The 12,323-nt window shown below is 34.2% G+C and overlaps 1 protein-coding gene and 1 pseudogene across 1 annotated transcript; one reads left to right on the forward strand and one right to left on the reverse strand.

The window, feature by feature from the left end:
* Positions 1–12,323, reverse strand: part of LOC101328381 (olfactory receptor 13C3-like) — a 341,867-nt pseudogene that overhangs the window by 306,891 nt on the left and 22,653 nt on the right.
* LOC141278921 (olfactory receptor 13F1-like) lies at positions 712–1,654 on the forward strand. Its single transcript, XM_073805689.1, is given in 2 exon segments — positions 712–987; positions 989–1,654. Coding segments are annotated over 2 exon segments (942 nt in total).

The raw sequence follows: 12,323 nt of genomic DNA on the forward strand, positions 1-12,323 counted from the left end.
GGAGGATGTTTCTGGAGCACATATGTCAGGACAATTCTGGCCATATGAAGGAAATCTCGGCTATAAGTCCCATCACGAGAATATCAGCATTTTCGTGGGTTTGAGATGGAAAGTCTGGGCTTTGTCTAAATTTTCAAGCTTTTCAGTTAATTAATCTGTGGTTGCAGAAGTCTGTCTTCTTTTACTAACTGAATCTCCCAAATTATTTTGGACAGAACCCTACCAATGGCGGAAGATACTGAACTTGGAAAGTAGAAAAGTTTCCTAAGTAAGAAGACTGTTACCCAACTAGGGGAAGAAAATCATTCCAATGGTTCAGAGGTAGACAAATGTCTTCACCATAGATCAGTTATAAATGTGCTTTTGGAAAAAGAAAGACCCCATAAGATTTTCTTTCCTCAGTCTCTCATATTTATGAAATAAAGCTTGCCATTCCCCAACATTGCCTTAAAAAGTCTTGCAGCAAAAATAACACCTTGAAGATACTTTGTTGACTTCCTGATTGAAATTTTCCTTATTGATGATGACAAATTCCTTCAAAAACATATTACTAATGCTATCACCAAGCTAGAGAAGCATTTAAGCACAGACTACAAGTTGATGTGAAGAAAAAATACCAGAAAATATAAAGGGAGAGGATCTTATGTTTTATATACAATATGTAATGTTAATCATTCTATGCGTATATGCAAATGACCATGACATAATAAAATGTTCCAGGCAAATTTGACATCTGTAACAATTTTTGTCTTCCTGGGATTTTCCCACTACCCCAAAGCTGAGGTCATCATATTTGTGCTGTGCTTGCTGATGTACCTGATCACCTTGCTGGGTAATATAATTCTGATCTCCATCACCATCCTGGATTCCAGCCTATACACACCCCTGTACTTCTTCCTCAGCAACCTCTCTTGTTTAGATGTCTGGTACACCTCTTCTGCTTTCCCTCCAATGCTGATAAACTTTGTTTCAGGGAAAAACACTACCCTCATTCTCAGGGTGTGCCGCTCAGATGTACTTCTCTCTTGCCATGCGCTCCACTGAGTGTGTGCTCCTGTCCATGATGGCATATGACTGATATGTGGCCATCTGCAACCCCCTGAGATACCCCATCATCATGAACAAGAGGATTTGTGTGCAGATTGCAGCTGGTTCCTGGGTGACAGGCTGCTTCACTGCCCTGGTGGAACCAGTGTCTGTATTGCAGCTGTCTCTGTGTGGTAGTAGTGTCATCAATCATTTTGCTTGTGAAATTCTGGCTGTCTTAAAACTAGTTTGTGTGGACACCTCCATGGTGCAATTAATCATGCTGGTGATCACCGTACTTCTTGTTCCTATGCTGATGCTTTCAATTTGTATCTCTTATGCTTTCATCCTCTCCAACATCCTGAGAATCAGCTCAGTGGATGGTCAAAGAAAAGCCTTTTCAACATGTGCAGCCCATCTGACTGTGGTGGTTTTGTTCCATGGGACAGCTCTCTCCATGTACCTGAAGCCCTCATCTGTAGATTCACAGGAAATAGATAAATTTATGACTTTGGTATATGGTGCGTTAACCCCCATGTTGAATCCTATCATCTATAGTCTACAAAACAAAGAGGTGAAAGCAGCTTTGAAAAAATTGCTGTTTAGAAATTCTTTGGTAATGTTTTAATTTCTATCTTCATATAATATGGGAGCAAGCACATTCATCTGGATAATCTCCAACATTAGCCAGAAAATTGCAAAGTCATTGGAATAAGCCAAACCCTGGAAAATACTCATTTTCAATAGGAGTTCAACATTAAGTCCAATATCTTGATTTACCTTGTAAATAAAACTTTTGATATTAATAAATAATTTAGGTAGAATGAATCATGTTTCTGGAGAAGTATTTAGCATTCACTGAATATTAATATAACATTAAAATTAGATGATTTCTTTTCTTTCATATTTAATTTGCTATATCATCTAAGTGTTCAACTCTAGCAGCACCATGACAATAACTAATATACCAAGAGTATAAGATATTAAGCCTAGTATATTATCTTCATATGATTTGTAATTATGTCTGAAATTATGAAGAAATAGTATTTTTATGTAAGTGTGGATATAGTTCGAGGTATATCAGTTCATAAAACCAAGACACCATTAATTTTAGAAATTTTCCTACTCTAAATGTTAAAATGTGAAATCTGTTAGATTTGATAAACTACCACAAGAATGATTTTGTTTATTTAGGATGTATGTGTGGGGGATGGGTAAATATCTGTGTATGTTCAAAGACATCATGACAAGGATTTGTGAGTTGTAATCCTGTATATAAAGTGGAGTAAAGGAATAGCATTCAGGAGATCTTAAAGTATCCACGGTTATAAGGTCAAAGTACTCTCATATTGTACTCTGAATGTCTAAGTGAATTCATCAACACACACACACACACACAACACACACCATGTTACTTATTTTTCTTAGAGCATGCTGAATTGAGCAATTATGGTTAAGAAACAACAGATTTCTACCCTGTAGAGATTACACTGCAAAAGAAATTATTTATTAATGTACACACATATTGTGCGAAAAGATTGATGGATATATTTGACATATGTGAGCAAAATTACATAAATTATAATTACACCAATATTGCATTTTAACCAGTTTTTCCTTGTCTTTTCCACCCTCACTGGAGCTGGGGAGCTATGAGGCCAATGCATGTACATTACTTCCTCTTTATCAGAGAGATGTCTTTGGGGTATATGTGGATGATGGCTTTATTCTATGGAGGAGGTGACTCTTGCTAGCATTGACATAATCCCCTTAAATTTTAGACTTAGAGAAGGTGAGACAGTTATAGATAATTACAACAGAAAGTCCCATTCTGAACAAGACAGAACTTGCAAGGAATGATTCAGTTGAGGGTGAATGGATTGATGAAGGAACCATGTTGGAGGAAAGAATTCAATGTATAGGAACTGTGCTGGTGTTCTTAATCCAAGTACTCTTAGGATACATGAGAAAAGTTTTTCTTTCTCAGGTATTAGATGAACAGTTCTATTAATTCAGAATCTCTCCAAAGGCAGAGACTGGGGATTTGTATCATAATAAAAGCAAAACAGTTATTCTGATTTGTGTCCTTACTTCCATTTCACTACCAGACGACAACGACCATGGTGTGATGTTATTTGGTTGGAGAGGATGAAGAACTGTTAACCCTATTACCCACCCAATCTCTACAATCACTTACAACAAAACATTTACCTGATTTCAAGTAATCACAAACATTGAGCCTATAAATATCCATCTTATTTGTTTATGTGGGTGAAAATAAAATCTGTAGTTTTATGCCTCATCAGCTCCAGTGAGCATGTGCTATCATCTTCAACAACTTTGTACGTGTTTTAAAGGGATATGGATGAGCTAGTTATTGCCTGAGAGGCCAACCAGCTGTCCAGAGGCAAAACCCAATAAAATGGCTCTTAACCCGCCTGGCTGAACCATCATAGGCCTAGAGAGGGTCCTCAGATTTCAGGTGCTTCAGCAAGAGTCATCTTGTCTAAACAACTAGATCCAGAATGGCATAAATTTCTGCATCATCCAAATATGTTTTGTTCTGTCTTCCAAGGATAGAACGGTACATGTAATCCTGAACTGTATTTTGATTACTTCTTCATCATTCTGTGTTTCAGTATGAGCAATCTCCATTGTTACAACATTCTTTATCAATAGAGGAAACAGTTCATTGAAAAGCAGTTTACAAAACTGTATCACATTTCAGTCCTGCTTCTCTGCAGTACCATCCACTTCACACTTTGCAATATTTACATTCAGCATCCTTAGATGGTTCACTCACACAGGTGATTAATTTCAACAGATGAGTAACTTCAACCCCTTGTGGAAAACTTAATATTTTAACTCTAAGAGAGCAACTCTGATTCAAGGTCTTAAGGAACATCTCACTGTGACCCACTCCCAAGTACCATTTTCAAATATAGTCATATGAACTCAAAGGAAACAAATGCTTGCCTTTGCAATCACACAATAAATGGGAACTTGACCATGTCACGAGATTCCTGAATGTCTTATTAAAGTCTTTTTCTAAATATCTCTGCTTTTCTTTTCTTCAGGTGAATAAGATTTTACATGATTTCTGATACGGTCTTTTTTTTTCCATTTCACTAATTTCCCACAATCTGAGAACATACTAATATCTGTGCTACTTGACTTGTTTTAAGCTATCCTGAAACTTTCCAAAATCATCATGAAAATAAGGATCTTCTGGAATGCTTGCTAAAAATATCATGCAAATGTTCAACTTAGATCCAAATCAGAATTTCCAGAGGAGATATATGCTAATCTGTATGTTTTATAACACCTGGCAATTCTTATTATGTGAGAATTATGGGAACTCTGACTCAGAGCATTAAATAGAAGAGACTGAACCCTATTACTTAATGCTTATAGAATCGGGGTGGGGGGATATGTTAAGTGTCAAGGAGATGAGAATATCCCAGCTCAGAACTGATCAGAATTTAGGAAAACTATGTGCAGAGCTTTGTTATAAAGTGTTAGGGAAAGGGAGAATCCATTTAATAATGTGAAAAGTTTGAGTACACAACCCTTGGGACTCTGTTCAAAGAACTGGATAAATACAAGGTTTCATTCTGTCTTATTTGCTGCAGCTCTCATTTGTGTAGAGAAAAAAGTAAAAACCAAGTTCATCAATTTAATTTACAAATATACTCTATATATACTAGAAGGAAGAAATATTTAAAGGCCATTTAAATATGCTTAGTTTATTTTTTAATAAATCACTCTAGTGAGACCTCCTATCAGTAAAAGACAAGCACAACAGAATGATCCTAGAAGCTAGAGTGAGAAAAGCAAAGTCTGAGACCTTAATTTGGTATCGATAGCTCTCTTCCTTAAGATGTGAATCATGTTCACATATCATAGTATTATTACAAGTCCTTAAAAATCATCACATGTTGTGCTAAGATCATTTTGTGGGGAATAATTTTAGAGTCAGGAAGATTTTAGAAACCTACTGTAGTAATTTGGAGAAAAGATGTTATTCCAGGCCACAGTGATAGTTGTGGAGATGGTGAGAAATAGTCAAATTCTGGATATACTGAAAAGGTAGGCAACAGGATTTCCAGAAGGGTTGGATATGGGTGATAGAGGAAGAGAGGCATCAAGAATGACTTCAGGGTTTTCAGACTGAAAAGTGAGAAGGATACAGCTATGACTCACTGATTCAAGAAAGTCTGTAATTGAAGTAGATCTGTGGGAGAATATCGGGCATTCATTTTAGACATGTTAGGTTCAAACTATCTATTAAATATGACAACTACATGGAAGAATATACAAGTCATGTGTTTAGAGAAGAAATCTGGGCTAGAGATACAAATTTGGGATCCATTAGCATATCGATGATATTTAAAATCAATAAGATCACTAAGGTAGTGAGTATAGACAATAAAAGAGAAGAGGTTGATCCCTGGGACATCGTATCAGCAATATGCAGTATTGCAGATTTTTATTTGTCACCATGCAGGAGTGACAGATGATAGTGTGACCTCTTCACCCTCTATGTCTGATTATAGATCTGGGCACACTACTGTCCACCCTTTCCACACAGTTGCCATTCTGTATCTACTTATCATTATATTAGCTACATATTTATTCACATGGATTTGAAAATATATACCCTAATCATTCTTCTATTCAAGATTTTTGATTTCTAATCAGTGCCTATTATAACTAATGCTTAAATGAACACATTCCTATGTTTGATTTTTCACTTATCTTTTATTATATCTTAAAATCAATTCCCAGGAGTGGGTTTACTTCATCAAAGGCAATGAACAATTTTATGGCTCTTGACAGAAAAGTTTTATAGTATCTTCAGTATGGTATTAGTGGGTATTCAGATGAAGTGGGGAATTTGAGAAGAATTGGGCATGCCTCCAAGACTAGAAAATACATATATAATAGGAAATAGAATAATAGAATAATAGCTAGAGCTATTATTATCAAATGTTGAATAAAAGTTGTGAGTGTACATTCTTGTCTTGTTCCTGATCTTAGACGAAATGCTTTCAGCTTTTCACTGTTGAGTATGATGTTGATGTAGGTTTGTCATATATGGCCTTTATTATGTTGAGGTTTGTTCCCTGTATACACACTTTGTTAAGAGTTTTTATCATAAATGAATGTTGAATTTTATCAGAAGCTTTTTCTGCATCTATTGAGATGATCATGTGATTTTTTTCCTTCAACTTGTTAATGTAGTGTATCACGTTGACTGATTTGTGGATACTGAACCATCCTTGCATCCCTGGGATAAATCTCACTTGATCATATTATATGATCCTTTTAATACACTGCTCAATTCAGTTTTCTAATATTTTGTTGAAATTTTTTGCATCTATGTTAATCAGTTATACTGGCCTGTAATTTTCTATTTTTGTGATATCTTTGTCTGGTTTTGGTATCCGGGTGAAGTTGGCCTCATAGAATGAGCTTGGAAGCATTCTTTCCTTTTCAATTTTTTGGAATAGTTTGAGAAGGATAGGTGTTAACTCTTCTTTAAATGTTTGGTAGAATTCTCCTGTGAAGCCATCTGATCCTGAACTTTTGTTTGTTGGGAGTTTTTAATTACTGATTCAATTTCATTACTGGTAATTGTTCTCTTCATATTTTCTATTTATTCCTGATGCAGTCTTGGAGATTGTACATTTTTAGGAATTTATCCATTTCTTCTAGGTTGTCCATTTTATTGATGTACAATTGTTCACAGGAATCTCTTATGATCCTCTGTATTTCTGTGGTGTCAGCTGTAATTTCTCTTTCATTTCTGATTTTATTGTACTGATCCCTCTCTCTTTTTTTCTTGATGAGTCTGGCTAAGGGTTTAACAATTTTATTTATCTTTTCAAAAAAGTAGCTTTTAGTTTCATTGATATTTCCTTTTTTTTTAGTCTATTTCATTTACTTCTTTTCTGATATTTATTATTTCTGCTACTACAGTGGAAATAATAAATATTGAGTTTTGTTTGTTCTTCATTTTCTGTTTCCTTTAGATGAAATAATAGATTTTTATTTGAGATTTTTCTTGTTTCTTGAGGTAGGCTTGTACCTCTATAAATGTATCTCTCAGAACTGCTTTTGCCATGTCCCATTTATTTTGGATCGTTGTTTCCATTTTCATTTGTCTCCAGGTATTTTGTTTTTAACTTATCTTTGATTTCTTCAGTGATTCATTGGTTGTTTAGTAATATATTGTTTAGACTCCACCTGTTTGTGTTTTTGCAGGTTTTTTTCCTTGTAGTTAGTTTCTAAGTTCATATTGTTGTGGTTGAAAAGATGCTTGATATAATTTCAATCTTTTGAAATTTATCGAAACTTGGTTTTTGGCCTAGTATGTGATCTACCCTGGAGAATGTTTTATGTGCACTTAAAAGGAATGTGTATTCTGCTGCTTTTGTATGGAATGCTCTATATACACCTATTAAGGTTATCTGCTTTAATGTGTCATTAAGCCAGCGTTTCCTTATTGATTTTCTCTCTGAATGGTCTTCCCATTGATGTAAGTGGGGTGTTAATGTCCCCTACTATTATTGTGTTACTGTCAATTTCTTCCTTTATGTTTGTTAATATTTGCTTTATGTATTTAGGTGCTTCTATGTTGCGTGCACATATATTCACAATTGTTTATAACTTCGTGTTGGATTGGTCCCTTGATCATTATATAACGTACTTCTTTACCTCTTGTTACAGTCTTTGTTTAAAGTCTATTTGTCTGACGTGAGTATTGCTACCCCAGCTTTCTTTTTGTTTCCATTTGTATGGAATAACACTTTTCCATCCTCTCACTTTCAATCTGTGTGTGTCTTTAGATCTGAAGTGAGTCTCTTGTAGGCAGTACATACATGTGTATGTGTGTGTATATATATATATATATATATACACACACACACACACATACACATGGGTGTATACATTCTTATACATTCAGCCACTCTATGTCATTTGATTGGAGCATTTAGTTTATTTATATTTAAAGTAATTATTGAGATGTATGTACTTATTTTGCCCTTCTTAGCCCTTATATCAGAAGACATGAAAAATAAAACTTAATCAATTGCTCAAAATGTCTTGAATAAATGCCATTTTAAACAGAAGCCTTTAATTTCTTCCACTTTCCTTAGTTTTATTTTTTCTGTACATTTTTCCTTAAAATAATTAGTTAGATTTTGTGTTTTTATACTTTTTAATAATTAACGTATTTAAAACTACTGGTACAAGAAGGAGATATCTTCAAGTTCAATTTCAGGACAATCTGGGAGATTATTCCTGAAGATGCTGGTGGGACTGTAAATTGGTATAGCCACTATGGAGAGCAGTATGGAAGCACCTTAAAAAATTAAAAATAGAGCTACCATATGATTCTGTAATCCCATTCCTGGGCATATATCCAGAGAAAACCATAATTCTAAACAATACATGCACCCCAATGTTCATTGCAGCACTATTTACAATAGCCAGGACATGGAAGCAACCTAAATGTCCATTGACAGATGAATGGATAAAGAAGATGTGGTGTGTATATACACACACACACACACACACACACACACACACACACACACACACACACACATATATATATATATATATATATAAAATGGAATATTACTCAGCCATGAAAAAGAATGAAATAATGCTATTTGCAGCAACATGGATGGACATAGAGACTATCATATTAAGTGAAGTAAGCCAGACAAAAGACAAATATAATATGATATCACTTATATGTGGAATCTAAAAACAATTATGCAAATGAACTTATATACAAAGCAGAAATAGACCCACAGACATAGAAAACAAACTTATGGTTACCAAAGGGGAAAGAGGGGAAGGATAAATTAGGAGTTTGGGTTTAACTTATACATACTACTACGTATAAAACAGATAACCAACAAGGACCTACTGTATAGCACAGGGAACTATACTCAATATTTTGTAATAACCTATAAGGGAAAAGAATCTAAAAAAGAATATATATACACACACACACACACATATATATATAAAAAACTGAATCATTTTGCTGTACACCTGAAACTAACACATTATAAATCAACTATAATTCAAGAAAAAATAAAATTAAAAAAAGAGGAGAAAATGTTATAAAAATGTTATTAATATTATGAATGCACTAGCTAATTTGAAAATCTTGTTGCAATGGAAGATTTTTTAATAATAAAAAATATATTTTTAAGCAATAGTCATATCACACTCCATGTTAAAACACATGAATCATTCCTGTGAAAGTCAGAGTCAAGATAAGGGTAGCTTCTAAAACTGTTGTTATTTAGCATTAATTATGAATAATCCAGCTTATGCAAATACATGAAATACAAACTTAGGAGTATAAGTATAGGAATAGAAGAGAAAGTTATCAGTACTAGTAGCCATTTTTTAAAAAGAAAATAGAATCAACCAAAAAGACTATTATAAGTAGTAAAAATGTTCAATTAGTTACCTGGCTACTTAATGATAATATATAAGATTAATAGCTTCTCTATAAATAAAAATTGCTTAGAAATTATCACCAAAAAGTCAAATAACATAATAAACATAAAATATTAAAAACATATTAAAGATATTGAAATATCAAAAACCTGTAATTTATATGAGGTAGTGATAACTTAATATAGAAAGAATTCTTATAAAAATAAAAAGAATTTCCAATTCATTTACTTTGCACAATTTCCAACTGAAACCCAATTAGAAAATGGATAATCAAATAATAAGGAAAAATCACAAACTGAGATATAGAATAGAAAATTCATACATGAAAATATGGTTAGTTTCACTCTTATGCAATTAAACACTAAAAAATTCAGAAATGAAATGATACTTTAATCAATTAAAAATGCATGTAAACTTATGGGTAACTGATGATAATGGCAGTTGCTTAAATCCACATCTCCTTACATATTGTCCAAAAACAATACAGAACAACAGAAGAACAAGTAAAGCTATTCAAACCCACAAAACCAGAAGACAGAACATGACCAACTTTGAAGTACCGATAAGCACATAATTTAACACTAAATCGTAGCATCTCTCATGTTCTCACTGAATCTTTTCACAGAGCAAAGTCTAGCATGGAAAAGAGAAGGGGGATACAAGCAGCAAGTATAAGATTGACCTAAAACCAAAACATAGCCCTGAATACAGGTGGGACACAAAAGTGTGTATGAGTTGAGGTGACTGTCTTCTAAAGTCATGGATTTGGGGTAAAAAGTAAATGAAAAGGAAGAAAGAGTCATCTTTGGAGATTTAGAAGTGAAAGAGCAAAGAAGCAAAAAGGAAAATTGGGGTCATGCTAAATAAAAATGTTTTAAAATAGGGACTTCCGTGGCAGTGCAGTGGCTAAGACTCCATGTTCCCAATGCAGGGGGCCTGGGTTAAATCCCTGGTCAGGGAAGTAGATCCCACATGCTTGCCACAACAAAGAGTTTGCATGCCACAACTAAGGAGCTGCGAGCCACAACTAAACAGCCCGCGAGCAGCAACTAAGACCTGGCACAACCAAATAAATAAATAAAATAGTTTTAAAAAGTGTTCTAAAATATTGGAGGGCCTACAATTCCTTCCTACTTAGATAAGATAAAGGAGAAAAAAAGACAAGGAGGGCCAGAGAGCCCTCAGGACAAGGGTAAAGTGGCTTTAGCAAGCTAATGCTGTTATAAGGTTCTCTCTATTTCTGCAGAAGGGGAAGGGGTAGAGGGAGTCAAAGCAATTATTTAAGGAAATACTACTTCAAAACACAGACATATGAGGACACTCTTGACCTACAGGTCATATAAACGAATCCAAATTATGAAATAAATAATGAAAGTAGACTATATTCAAAACTATTATAAAATGAAATAGAAAATGAGAAACAAAATGCCTCAGCTGATGGAAACTTCTGCCCTTCATCCTGAAGAAGAAGGAGAAGGAGAGGAAGAGGAAGAGGAAGAAGGAGGAGGAGAAGAAGAAGAAAGAAGAAAGAACAAAGAAGAAGAAGAAGAAGAAGAAGAAGAAGAAGAAGAAGAAGAAGAAGAAGAAGAAGAAGAAGGAGGAGGAGGAGGAGGAGGAGGAGGAGGAGGAGGAGGAGGAGGAGGAGAAGGAGAAGAAGAAGAAAAAGAAGGAAGGGGAGGGGGAAGGGGGAGGAGGAGGGGGAGGGGGAGGGGGAGGGGAGGGGAGAGGAGGAGGAGAAGGAGGAGGAGAAGGAGAAGAAGAAAACTAAAACTGTAAAACAACACTAACAATCAATACCAGTATCCTCAAACAAGCATTTGAGGAAAACACCTGAATCAGAAATTCAAAAATTAAAAAGAAATTGTTCAACTAATGTATCAGGAAAAAATGAAAAGAAAATTGGTTGAACTCAGGAAATAATAAGTAAAAGACAAAGCCATCTTAAAGACTAAACAGAAGACTAAAATAAAGGTAGCCAAGGTAAAATAGATTAGAATGAAATTTAATAAGGGCACTGAAGAAAGGGAAGCAATCAACAAAATGAAAATAAGATCAAGAAAATCTATCCAACGAAACAGAGGCAAAGAAGAAATATTGTTACTTTTACAAATAAATAAAATTTGAGTCTCTAAAAAAGAAATAAAACCATAAAATATAATTAATATTTAAAACTTAAGTCTAGAAAAACTTTTTGTAAATAAAGCACTGAAAGTGTCTACCAGGTGCTGGGAAAAAATAAGCTCAGCATAATCAACTCTGATAGGTATCTCAGTAAAGCTACTGGAGTTTAAAATACAAAATATTTAAAACAAAATGGTTAACATCTTATAAGGGCAAACAAATTAGTCCAACATTAGATTTCTGAAACAGATCAGACAGTGGAGTTGCATTTTCAAAACACTCAAGAAAGAAAATGCATACCAAGTAATTTATATCTAGTCAAGCTGTCCTTCAAATATCCATGACATTGAAAAATGGTTTTAAACACGTAAGACCCAAGGAATGCTGTACGCATAATCCCCTTTTAGAGTTGATGAGAGGATAATCTCCATTCAAACAAAAGATAAATGGGGAAACTTGGGCAAAAGGATAAGCAGTGAGCATTTAAAATATTTAATTATAAGTCTAAGAATAAAATATAGGTGAGAATGAAGATGCCAGAATAATACATGAATAGTATATGTTCTGAAAAAGTGAAAAATTATACAACCAGAAAAGCTAAGAGGGAACACATGCCTTTGACAATAATAAGTTAACTACAGCCATGCTTGCAGTCTCACCATGAACTTTTAGAAAATTGGACAAAA

The sequence above is a fragment of the Tursiops truncatus genome, chromosome 6, assembly GCF_011762595.2.
Source record: "Tursiops truncatus isolate mTurTru1 chromosome 6, mTurTru1.mat.Y, whole genome shotgun sequence".
Lineage (NCBI taxonomy): Eukaryota > Metazoa > Chordata > Mammalia > Artiodactyla > Delphinidae > Tursiops > Tursiops truncatus.